An 11,872-nucleotide genomic window follows, 5' to 3' on the forward strand; every position below is an offset into this window, starting at 1 on the left:
TTCTTAAGTGTCAGTCTTACTTTAAGTGAAGTGTAGGAGTAATTCTTAATTCTTAAGTGTCAGTCTTACTTTAAGTGAAGTGTAGGAGTAAATCTTAAGTGTCAGTCTTAGAGCTGATCTGTGACACCTGGCTGTGCCACAAAGCTGATCCTTGAAGACGTCGTTAGAAAAAACCCGACATGAACCAATCACTGCCTCAGGTTTCATGTTCAGGAATATTGTTGGAGAAATGTCAAGATAAAACTGTGAAAATGTTAAGATAAGTTCACTTTCAACACACTAATGTTGTCACCTTGTACTGATTGTCTGTAAATTACATCAAATGTYCTCATTTGCATCATGAGAACAGACGAAAATCTCAGATTATTTTAATCTAAACTCAGCAGCTTTAAAGTTTTTATGTCTCAGAACCTGAGGTCATGTTGAGCTGCTCCTCCTCCTCTCTGTCCGCAGACAACACCTGCTTCACACAACCCCGCTCCATCATTAACAGCTATTGTATTGTGTGAATGTTAAGAACGATTGTTAATAAAGTAAAAGTTCAATCCCACCATCATTTTTATTTTTTAGAGGGGGCGTTTGCATGCATTTACCAGCTGAGTATATTTAAGATTTTTTCCAAAATACACACACCAATATCCACCTTTTAGTCCAACTTTATGCACACTTTTTTTTTACTTTTCTTTCTTTTGTACAGTATTTCTGACTAAGCCTGTTTTCCATCTTCTAACAGAGAATAAGAGTCAGGTGGGGAGGAGGACAGCTGTAATCTCTGTCTTCAGTTCATCTCAGACCTCTAGTGACGACTCTGAACCACTTCAGAGTCCTCTGGATCAGTCTGAACTTTTCTTCAGAATAAGACTGATTCTTAGACTTAAGAATTTTCATAACTGGTACTTATACTTAAGACTGAGAGTAGGAGCAAATCTAAGAYATCTTCAGCACTWAAGTCTAAAAATCCACTCTAAGAAGTTTGATAAATACAGGCCCWGATCGTTAAAGTGTTWARGAGTGTTTCCTACAAACAAAAACATGAAGGAAAACATCCTAATATTTAAAATAGTTTGTTCTTAGCATGTCCAGGGACAACAGATGAAAGATGGCCTCTGGCTAATTCTGGCGTGTTTACAGAAATGTTAATTAACGTGCGTTGTCCCTGACCAAACAAAATGTAATTAAATGAAGAAGTTTGGTGTTGTACACAGGATTTGACCCATTTTGTCACATAACCTGCATATTTCCCGTTGAACCTCTAAATTGCTCTGGTATCTGTCAGGACAAGTTGAGGTCACAGAAACAGAGCTGCACAGTAAGAGGCTGACCTTTGACCTTCAGCTCCATGCTGCAGCTCTCGCTGCCAGCCTCATTGCGGGCCTCGCAGTAGTACAGGCCTCCGTCTTTCATGTCGGCTCCACAGACTTCCAGAGTGGCCACAGAGTTAACAAAGGTCATCTTGAAGCGATCACTGGCACTGATCTCTGAGCCTTCCTTGAACCAGTAGGTGTCTATCTCAGGTGTTCCGGTCACCTGACACTCAAACACTTTGTTCTGACCGGGTCGAACCACGGACACGCGAGCCGGGGTCCGTGTAAACTTAGGAGGCTCTAAGAAACAGAATAACACTGTTAAAAATAACCATCAGGTGAACTATTGTGATGTTTCAGGCTCCACTAAGGTCTTTTGATTATTTGTCAGTGAGTCACAGCTTGAAACAACAGAACTACAACAAAGTAAGAATGTTCAATCAGAACCTAAAGTAGCTCTACGTGTGCACCAAACAGTAGTGTAAGGACAGGTAACCTTTGACAAAGAGAGCTGCCTGGCAGGAAGTGGAGCCCACATCGTTCTGGATCTCACACACATAATCTCCAGAATCAGAGCTTTTAGCAAAGAAGAGCTCCAGAGAGCTGGACGTGTTGTCTTTGACCACAGAGCAGTCAGCGCTGGACAAAATCTCCTTCTTGTTCCTGAACCATTTGATGGTCAGAGGCGGCGTGCCAGAGACCAGAACGTTAAACTGGACCTTGGAGCYCGGTAAAACATTCATGGAGTCAGGTTTTTCAAGAATGACAGGTGGTTCTGAAAGAGAAAAACAAACCAGTACTTGTAAATGGTTTCGAGGAGCAGCTTTGCGTCACACGTCCTCCAGCTCAACCCAACTGTGGTCAGACCTTTGACTAACAGGACCCCGGAGCACTGGACCATTCCTGCTTTGTTCTTAGCCATGCAGGTGTAACTGCCACCATCTTTAATGTGAAGATCAGCGATCTCCAGACAGGCAACATTCTCAAAGAATGTACATTTATGCTTCTCATCAGGCTGGACCTCCTTCTCATCTTTGAACCACTGGATGCTTATTGGCAGGGAGCCGGCCACCAGACACTCCAGCTGAGCAAAGGATCCTTTGATCCTTTCTGTCTGCTTCAGCTTCCTTGTGAAGGATGGAGGAATTACTTGATCTAACGTGGGTATAAAATAAAACATCATGAGCAACAATCAAACTAAACACATCACAGAATAACTCTGCACATGAAGAACTGACCCAGAACGGTGAGGGTGGCCTCACAAGAACTGTGACCAACATCGTTTGAAATCTCAAAGATGAATTCACCGCTGTCAATTTTCTCCGTTTTGAGGATCTTGAGCACAGAGCTAGTGTCTGTGGTCTGGATCTTAAACCTGTGGCCTGAGCTCAGCTCCTTCCCAGCCCTCAGCCACTTCGCCTTCAGGGGTTTTGTGCCGGAGAACCGGGCCTCCAACGTGGCCGGGTCCCCCTGAGTCACACTGACAGACTTTGCTTCTTCTGTGATCTTAGCTGGTTCTGAGGCGTCAAGAAGAAATGTCAGAAAGACTTCAAATCAATTTTAAAAAGAATCGATGTGTTTATGACCTGGTAGGGTCAATCTTAAAGGCCCAATAATCTGTCACAGGTTCCACCCTGGTCCTTGAGTCTGATCTTTAATTCTACCCACAACCCCACAACTCCTGACTCTACCCTTAATCTCTGATTCTACTCCTGCTCCTCTGTTTGATCCTCGGTGTAATCAGTACGTACAGATAAAACAAACCATCACCATGTTGGCTACATGTTTTATTGTGTTTTTAGTAAAATGTCCAAGAAGAGGAACCAACCTTTGACCGTCAGCAGAGAGGAGCATGTCTGAAGCCCGGCCTGATTCTGAGCCTGACACGAGTATTTGCCTCCATGCTGACGCTGAACGCTGCTGATCAGCAGCATAGCTGTCCTGTTCTCATAAGACATGTGAACATTTTCAGCCTCTTTCAGCTCATGGTTGTCTTTCAGCCAGGTGACAGTGATGGGCTCAGAGCCCTTCAGAGAGCACTGCAGAGAAACGTCACTGTCAACCAGAGGACTGAGGTTCTCCAGCTTTTTTACAAACGATGGAGGTTCTACAAGGAAGAGATTAAATCAAGTCAAAGACTGTTTAATTACACATCCACTKTGTTTGTTCCCACTTATAGCTGTTAAAACTCCAATCAGACAGAACAGTTTAGAAAACCAAAGATTCTTCAGTTTCTTTTCATTTGGTCAAGTTGGACAGTCAAGAAGGTACTGTTTTATTTCATCATCTTTGTTTTAATTTACAGCCAATTCTGATAAAAACAGCTACAATTCTGTCAGTTTTACAAACACTGAGCTGAAACTTGGTAGTAAGAGTCATCCTCAACACAGACCGTGAATACTAACTGTTCACATGTTTGTGTCAAAGTTTCAACAAAGTTTCAAGGTTTCTGTCCTCTCCTTCAAAGATAATAAGATCAATATTTGAAGTTCATACTGTCTGTAATGAAAATAAAATGTGCATAAATGTACAGAATTAACATTTTTACATGTTCTGAACCACTGGCTTCAAGAATGGATCATTTCAAAAGTCTTTCAACAAAGATATTCAGTTTAAAAAACACAACTTGATTTTTTCACTTCCTGTTGTTGATTCTGAAGTCTAAAGAAAAGTTAGAAAAAGATGGAACTGTGCTTTTTTTAAATGAAGAGTCAAATGTTCAGCATGAAACCAACCTTTGAGGGTTGCTTGACAATCACAGGATGCTCTGCCCACTTCATTCTCAACAGTACACTGGTACTGCCCAACATCTCCTGGCTCCACGGCCAGAACCTGCAGGGCCAACAGGTCCTCATTCACAGTGATCCGGTGTCTTCGGTCATTTCTGATCACTTTAGAGTTTTTATAAAACGACACGGTGAAAGGAGCAGAACCAGAAACCTGGCACTCCATGATCATCTCAGAACCCTTTACCACATCTTTGGACTCCAAGCTACGTATGAACACCGGAGGTTCTAAAAGACAATGACGAGCAGAACTGTGAGCAGAACCCAAGGCTGAGTTTAAACATGTCAGCTCAGTTCTAAAACCAGAGTTGCTGTAAAAGATTCACTGACTGATTAACACAACCTAAATATGATGACAGTGAGGAGTAAAGTCTGTTTAAACTAACCTTTGACGGTAACGGTACTGCTGCAGCGATCACTTCCTGCCTCGCTCGATGCTACACACACATATTCTCCACTGTCCTCCACTGAACACTTTAAGATTTCTAGAGCTGCCTCGACATCGGTCAAGCTGATGGAGTATTTAGGACCGGAGATGATCTCCATCTCATCCTTGAACCATTTGAAAGTGATGACGGGACTGCCCGTCACTCGGACCTCCAGCCTGCTGGAGTCGCCGCTGGTGATGAGTTTGGTGGCATCGAGCTTCCTCACAAAGACGGGAGGCTCTGAGAGAAGAGGTCACCATTCGTTACAGGACAGGAGACATGTTAGCATCACATTCATGGTGCAGAGACATGTTCATGCTGCGGCACACACAAATGAAGACAGGCACCTTTCACAAACAGGACTGCGGTGCAGTCCACCTTCCCGGCATCATTGGACACCTGGCAGGTGTATTTAGACGAGTCACTGGGTTTTACTGAGTGAAGCTCCAATGAGCTGGAAGAGGCATCCTTCTTTATAAAATAAATGCCTCCAGTTACAATCTCTTTCTCCTCTTTGAACCACTTGATGGCCAAAGGAGCCGTTCCAGTGAAAGCTGCTCTGAAGGAAACTTTGGCTCCTGGGATAACTTCCTGTTTGTCTGGTTTCTCTGTGAACACCGGGGGCTCTGGAGGCCATCAACAAAACAAAGATTCACTTCATTTTAGCAGAAATCATTCACAGACAGAACATAAAACACATAAAAAGACAAAATAAGACTCAAGACCTTTAACGTAGAGTGTCCCGCTGGTTTCTTTAAAGCCAGCTGAGTTGGAGGCTCTGCATTTGTAAACTCCAGAGTCYGTCTTCTCCAGAGTGCTGATCCTCAGCGCAGCAGAGCTGTCTTTAAACTCAGGCTGAAACTTTACTCCAGATTCTAATTCTTGGTCATCTTTGAACCAGGATATGGTCATGGGCTGGGACCCAGACACCTTGCAGTCCATGAGGATGTCATTACCAATGTTTCCATCGACTCTCTTCAGGGACTTGGTGAACGTTGGAGGCATTATTCGATCTGGTATTGAAGAAAAAGCACCTCATTCATAAACAGTTTGTGTTGTTCTGGAAAAGAACCACTAAACTCTGGTTTAACTCAAGCTTTAAGACACTTTAATTTGGTAAAATCAAAACTAAAAAGTATAAATGTTTCACATGATAAAAAGGGTCAAAGCTAAAGTAGCAGAAGAAACTCCCACATTATTATTTCTGCTGTAGTTTTTAAATAAACCAAGTTGAGCTGACTCATGGAGTCCCAGGAACTGATCATATGTTCACTAATGAATGTCTGGAACTTGAGAGTGTGAGATGTTCAGTTAGCTCAGTCCCAGAGTCTACCTTAGTCCCTGATTGGACCCCAAGTCTGATTCTGCTCCTGATCCCTGATCTAAGCCCTGATTCCTGATCCAAGACTTGGTCTCTGATTCAACTCCTGATTCTTGATCCAAGACCTGATTCCTGATTAAACATCTGGTCTCTGATTCTACTACTGACCTTTGATCCAAGACCTGGTCCCTGATTCAACACCAGGTCTTGGATTCTACTCCTGATCCCTAATGCAAGCCCTGATTCAAACCCTGATTCCTCATTCAACACCTGTTCTCTGATTCTACTCCTGATCCAAGACATGATCCCTAATTCCTAATTCAACAGCAAGTCTCTGATTCTAATCCTGATCCCTGATCCAACACCTGGTTTCTGAATCTACTCCTGATCCAAGACCTGATCCCTGATTCAACATCTGGTCTCTGATTGTACTCCTGATCCTTGATGTAAGCCCTGATCCATGATCCAAGACCAGGTCTCTGAGTCTACTCCTGATCCAAGCCCTGCTCCCTAATCCAAACCCTGATTCCTCATTCAACACCAAGTCCCTGATTCTACTCCTGATCCCTGATCCAAGCCCTGATTCCTGATCCAAGACCTGGTCCATGATTAAAGACCTGGTCCCTGATTCAACATCTGGTCTCTGATTCTACTCTTGATCCAAGTCCTGATCCCTGATCCAAGACCTGGTCTCTGATTCTACTCCTGATCCGAGCCCTGATCCCCAATTCTTAATTCCACAGCAGGTCTCTGATTCTCTGGCAGGTAAGTTGTGTTTGAGAGGCAGGTAAAACCCTGACACGTAAAGAATCAGTGAGGGAGCAGGTGTTCTGACCTAAAACTGTGACTGAGCACGTGCACTGGTCTTTCCCAACTTTATTGGACACCTCCATCTTGTACTCTGAAGTGTCTCCTCTCTCTGCGGTCAGTATCTTCATGCTGGCGATGTTATCCTTCAGGATCATTTTATATTTACGCCCACTGATCATCTCCTTCCCGTCTTTGAACCACTTTACTTTCAGCTCTGGGCTTCCAGAAATGGTGCACTCCAAAGTGGCTGAATCTCCTGCAGTCACACTGATGGACTCTGCAGGTTCTACGATCCTGGCAGGTTCTGGTGTAAGGCACATTTGATAATTATAAAAAGGAAAGAGGTTTGGACCTGTAGGTGAGAGATAAACCTTTAAAGACTTGGTCTGACCTTGCACAGTCAGGGTGGCTTCACACTTTTGTTGCCCTGCCTCGTTTTCTGCTTGGCAGGAATATTTGCCCCCGTGGCTGATGGCCACTGCTGTTATGGACAAGATGGCAATGTTGTTGTCAAACACCATTCTGATGTTTGGATCATCATCTCTGATGATTTCAGAGTCTTTCTTCCATTTAACAGTGATAGGAGCTGAGCCCTTGATGGTTGCCTGTAGTTTTACTGAGTTTCCCAACACGGCCGTCACACTTTCAACTCTCTTAGAGAAAGATGGCGGCTCTACAAAAACATGTCAGATGTTAAGATTGAGTCTGGATGTGAGGAGCAGCTTAAACCTCAGTGTGTAAGAGGTTTACTAACCTTTCAGTTTAGCTGAGGCCTTGGTGGTGATTTTTCCTACATCGTTGGATATAACACACTGATAATCTCCAACATCTGCACTTTCAAAGGTCTGGATTTCCAGCCTTGACAGAGAATCCTGGGAGATTATTCTAAACTTCTGATCACTTGTGATGGCTTTCTTATTTTTTAACCAGCTGATCTCAAAAGGAGCAGTTCCTGCGATCTCACACTCCAGGTGAGCTGCTGCTCCTTTTACAGCTTCTACAGTCTGCAGATCCTTTCTAATAGATGGAGGCTCTGAATGTTAAAAGATTCAAGTGGATGCAGTTATCACCACAGGTTTTCTGACTTRAACAGAGTAATGTACATGTGACGCAGGACAAACCTTTAACAGCTACAAAGGTGCTGCAGCTCTCACTGCCAGCATTATTAGACACCTCACAGGTGTAGGTGCCACTGTCTGTGACCAGAAGGTTCAAAATCTCCACAGAAGCAGCTCCATTTTTAAAGGTCAGCTTGTATTTGTCTCCATCCATCAGCTCTCTGTCGTTCCAGAACCAGTGGATGTGAAGTTCTGGGGATCCTTTAACGGTGCACTGTAAGCGTGCAGCTGCACCCTGCTTCCATGTTATCTTAGGCTCCATTTTCCTGACAAAAGCAGGAGGCTCTGGAAGAGTGTTCAGAAACACTAACACTTATCAACATTGTCCAACACAGACAGAAACACATCAAGTGACAAAAGATTAGGAAAAGAAACAAAGACACTTGTGCAAAGTGTTAGTAGCACACTGCAGTTGGTTGGAAAGAGCTAAAAGCTTTGAACCACCGCTTTACGTCTACAAAGGTCTTAATCCAAACTAAAACCAAAGATAACCTTCAGGGTCTTACCTTGAACTGTTACCACAGCCTCACAGGAGGAGCTCCCAGCCTCATTCGTAGCTGTGCACAAATATTTCCCAGAGTCCTTTAGTTTGGACTTGGGTATCTCAAGAACAGCCACTTTGTCCTCAAAAGACAGCTTATAGTCCATGCTCTGGTGGACTTTTTTACCATCCCTGGTCCAGGTGACAGTCACACCAGTGTCCTCGTCCACCTGACACTCCAGCCTGAGTGGGTCATTGACAGCAGCTGACACCGACTCAAAGCTCTTAACGAAGCTGGGCTTGTTAATAACTCGGAGCTCTGTGATAAACATAGCTGTGCCAACACTGTTGGAGGCCTTGCACAGGTACACCCCCTGATCAGTCAACTCAAGACTCTTTATGTTAAGTGAATACTTGTTCTTTTCACACTTTACGACATAGTTTCCTTCAGAGGAGATGACTACATTGTCCTTGTGCCATACAACTTCCATGGGTGAAGATCCAGTGAGTGAGCACTGCAGAACAGCTTGCTTGCCCACAAACAGGGTCATTGGATCTGGCTTTGAAACAAATACTGGCGGATACATCTCTACGGAAAGCAGGTAGAACATACAAAAGGTTTTAATATATGAGACGAACATCAAAATAAAGTCAGCTCTCCAACCTAGTGAATGGAAAAATAATCATTTCAAGCAAACCCTGCCTTCCAAACTGTGCCATAATAAGTCAGGACAAAACACAGCAGGTGTATAATTCTCTCTCTCTCTCTCTCTCTCTCTCCAGCAGACACAAAGAGTAATAATCTGAAAGGTTCCCACTGGGATCTTACCAGTCACAACGAGTGAGGTGGAGCAGCTATCGTAACCATGCTGGTTGGAAGCCTTGCAGGTGTAGTCGCCGCTGTCAGCCTTCAATGGGTTCAGGATCTCCAGAGAGGAACCATTATGGCGACTAACGATCCGATACTTGTCGCTCTGTCTGATTTCGATACCAGATTTGTACCATTTGAAGGTTACGTTTGGAGCATCCTCTGTCTCACAGTCGAATTTTGCATGGTCACCGACGTTGATGTCCACTGGTTTGATTTTCTGCCTGAAAACAGGCGGCACTGAGGCACAGAGACACAGTGAAACACAACAGTTAGTTATAACATCCTCTGCTACAGTTGTAAATAGATACAAAGCTGACAGATCAGGAGCGCAGATGGTGGAATGTACAGAAATGGTGGAAGGCAAATCATGAAAGACTGTGGAGGAGAACATTAGCCCCATGTTTTAATTAAAGGAGGGTCTCATGGGGCTAGGGTTCGAGCTGGAACAAGGAGAAACAAACACTTGGTGAACATGAAACTAGGCAGAGTTGAAGCCATCAAACATGCAGGAAGGAAAGTATGGTGAGGTGAAGGAAATGGACCTGAAGAAATGAGAGACTAATAATTCAGAACCTGTTGCCTCAACATGCCAACATGATTATGAAAAGACCATGGAGTTCCCTGAAGACCAGTTTCATGACAACCAGAACTGCAAGATCTGTAAAAGCCACAGAAACTTGTGCTGAGCTTGCTCGGCTGTGATGGTTCTGATCTTTAGGGCTGATCAGGAAATGATGTGGAATGAAGAAAACAAAGTGAGTTAGTACCACCCAGTGCCCTGCTGACAGTGCTCATGCCGAGCGATGAAATGGTTCCACAAACCAGAGTGACATTGGATGAACCCATTTGTGTGGATTAGTAGTGAATGAATGAATAAAGGATTCCTGTTATCAAACCTCTTGTGACCACAGTCAGTCTTGAAGACGTTGTTGTCCTGCCGCCTTCATTCTCAGCCTCACAAACATACTCTCCTTGATGCCTCTCCTTGACAACTTTGTTGATAATCAGTGAGTATGTGTCATGGTCTTTGGAACACTTGAACTCTTTGCCAGACTTCACCAATTGTCCATTGAAAAACCAGTTTACCTTGGTGGCATACCTAATAGTTGTACTAAAAGTTATGCTACTGTCTTCCTCAATAGATAAATCCTCCAAAGGAGCAACTATTTYAGGATATTCTCTCTGCTCTGGCCTGGATACTGTGATCTCCTCCCTGTGCTCTTGCTGGACGCTGACATCCACTGACTCTTTGATTTCCACTGATACAGACGTAACTTCTTGTCTTGATACCTGCACTGACTGCTTAAAATCCACCTCTGTAACAGCTTTTCTCTGAGATGAAATAGACTTTTCCACCTTTGCCTCCTTGGATTCCTGCACTACAACCKGTTTCTCTGCTGCAGTTGTTTCAACGGTAACTTCAGACTCAGTCTTTAGCGCAGCAGCCTGGGATTTCACAGCTGTGAAACCTACTGCTGTTTCTGCCACGCTCACAGTCTCTACCACCGAGGACAACATCTGTTTGGACCTGGCTGAGGTGACCTGAGCCCTCTGAGGTTTGTCTATCTGCATGATTCCTGGCTGCTCYGAAGTAAGAACCTGCGTCTCCTGATAGACAATGGAGTAAAAAGCTGCTTGGAGTTCAGTCCTTAGGTCAGCTGTTTGAGGGTATTCCCCTTCAAAAGCCAGGGTGATCTCCAGGGGGGCGCCTGTTGTTGTGATAAGATAAGTAAACATGGCCCGTTTGGGCTCTTGTTGAACTTTCACCTCTTGCACTTCAACAGCCTGTAACCTTCCAACAACATCAGCCAGTAAGACGGGCTGGTCCCTGGCTACAGCAGACTGCAGAGCCTCTCTGAGCTGGTGTCGGATATTCACACTAGATGGTTTGGGGATCTGAATCACAAAGGTGATCTCTTTGGGAAGAGTCATGCTGTCTTTAGATTCTGATGCCATTAAGGATGGTTTCGGCTGCATACTCACCGTGACTTTAGTCGACTGAGACTTAGAAATCTCTTGAGACAGTTCCCCAGTCAGGACTCTCTTCTCGTCCATCACTATTGACTGCCTGACTGACTGACCCTCTTGGATCTGGACTGCAAAGTCCTGTTCTGCTGCCTCCAGTGAGACACTGCTCTCAGTGGAGATCTCCTTCTCTTCAATCTGGACCGGTTCCGTTGGTACTTTTGGCTCTATGACCATCACACCTTTGAATGTGTGGACACCTGTCAGACCCTCTGTGTGACCCTCCTCTAAGGCCTGACCTTCTGCTACACTGGTGGCATGCATCACGTTCCAGCGCTCCTCCTTCTGAATCAAAGCCTTCTGCTGCCTGACATCATCAGTGAGGGGTGTCTCCTTTGGCAGCTGCATGGGCTGATAGGAAAGCTGCAGGATCTTCTGAGGCTTGGGCTCAGTTCGAAGCTTAGACTGAACTCCGGTCACAGACAAATCCAGCTCTTGGTGATAATCGGCTGTGAGCTCTCTTTTCTCTTCTGAGACTGCAGCATGGCTCCTTGATTTTTCTTGTTTCTGTGCTGCTAACTGCTGCTCAGGCCTCTCCACTGGGAGAACACCCTCTTTGGGCAGAACCTCCACAGGTTGGATGGACTGCAGATGCAGCAGAGTTGGAGCCTCTTTCTGGGGCTGGAGGACCATGGAGCTGGCCTTGGCCTCAAACTCTGACGTGTCCTCACAAACCACAGTCTGTTGCTCATCCTGACTCACGGCGTGCAGCAGCGTGGGACTTTTCC

At 44.7% G+C, this 11,872-nt stretch overlaps 1 protein-coding gene across 1 annotated transcript in view; it reads right to left on the minus strand.

Annotated features, from left to right (window-relative positions):
- ttn.2 (titin, tandem duplicate 2) overlaps nucleotides 1-6,891 on the minus strand; it is a gene marked incomplete at its 5' end in the record, with an annotated part of 153,022 nt that extends 146,131 nt beyond the window's left edge. Inside the window, 10 exon segments of the mRNA XM_014025811.1 lie at nucleotides 1,323-1,604; nucleotides 1,801-2,079; nucleotides 2,172-2,459; nucleotides 2,543-2,821; nucleotides 3,133-3,411; nucleotides 4,040-4,318; nucleotides 4,477-4,758; nucleotides 4,866-5,144; nucleotides 5,244-5,531; nucleotides 6,675-6,891. Coding sequence (XP_013881265.1) covers nucleotides 1,323-1,604; nucleotides 1,801-2,079; nucleotides 2,172-2,459; nucleotides 2,543-2,821; nucleotides 3,133-3,411; nucleotides 4,040-4,318; nucleotides 4,477-4,758; nucleotides 4,866-5,144; nucleotides 5,244-5,531; nucleotides 6,675-6,891 — 2,752 coding nt within the window.
- Between the last annotated feature and the right edge of the window lie 4,981 nt (nucleotides 6,892-11,872).

This window comes from Austrofundulus limnaeus, unplaced genomic scaffold (genome assembly GCF_001266775.1).
Source record: "Austrofundulus limnaeus strain Quisiro unplaced genomic scaffold, Austrofundulus_limnaeus-1.0 Scaffold501, whole genome shotgun sequence".
In the NCBI taxonomy this organism is placed as follows: Eukaryota; Metazoa; Chordata; class Actinopteri; order Cyprinodontiformes; family Rivulidae; genus Austrofundulus; species Austrofundulus limnaeus.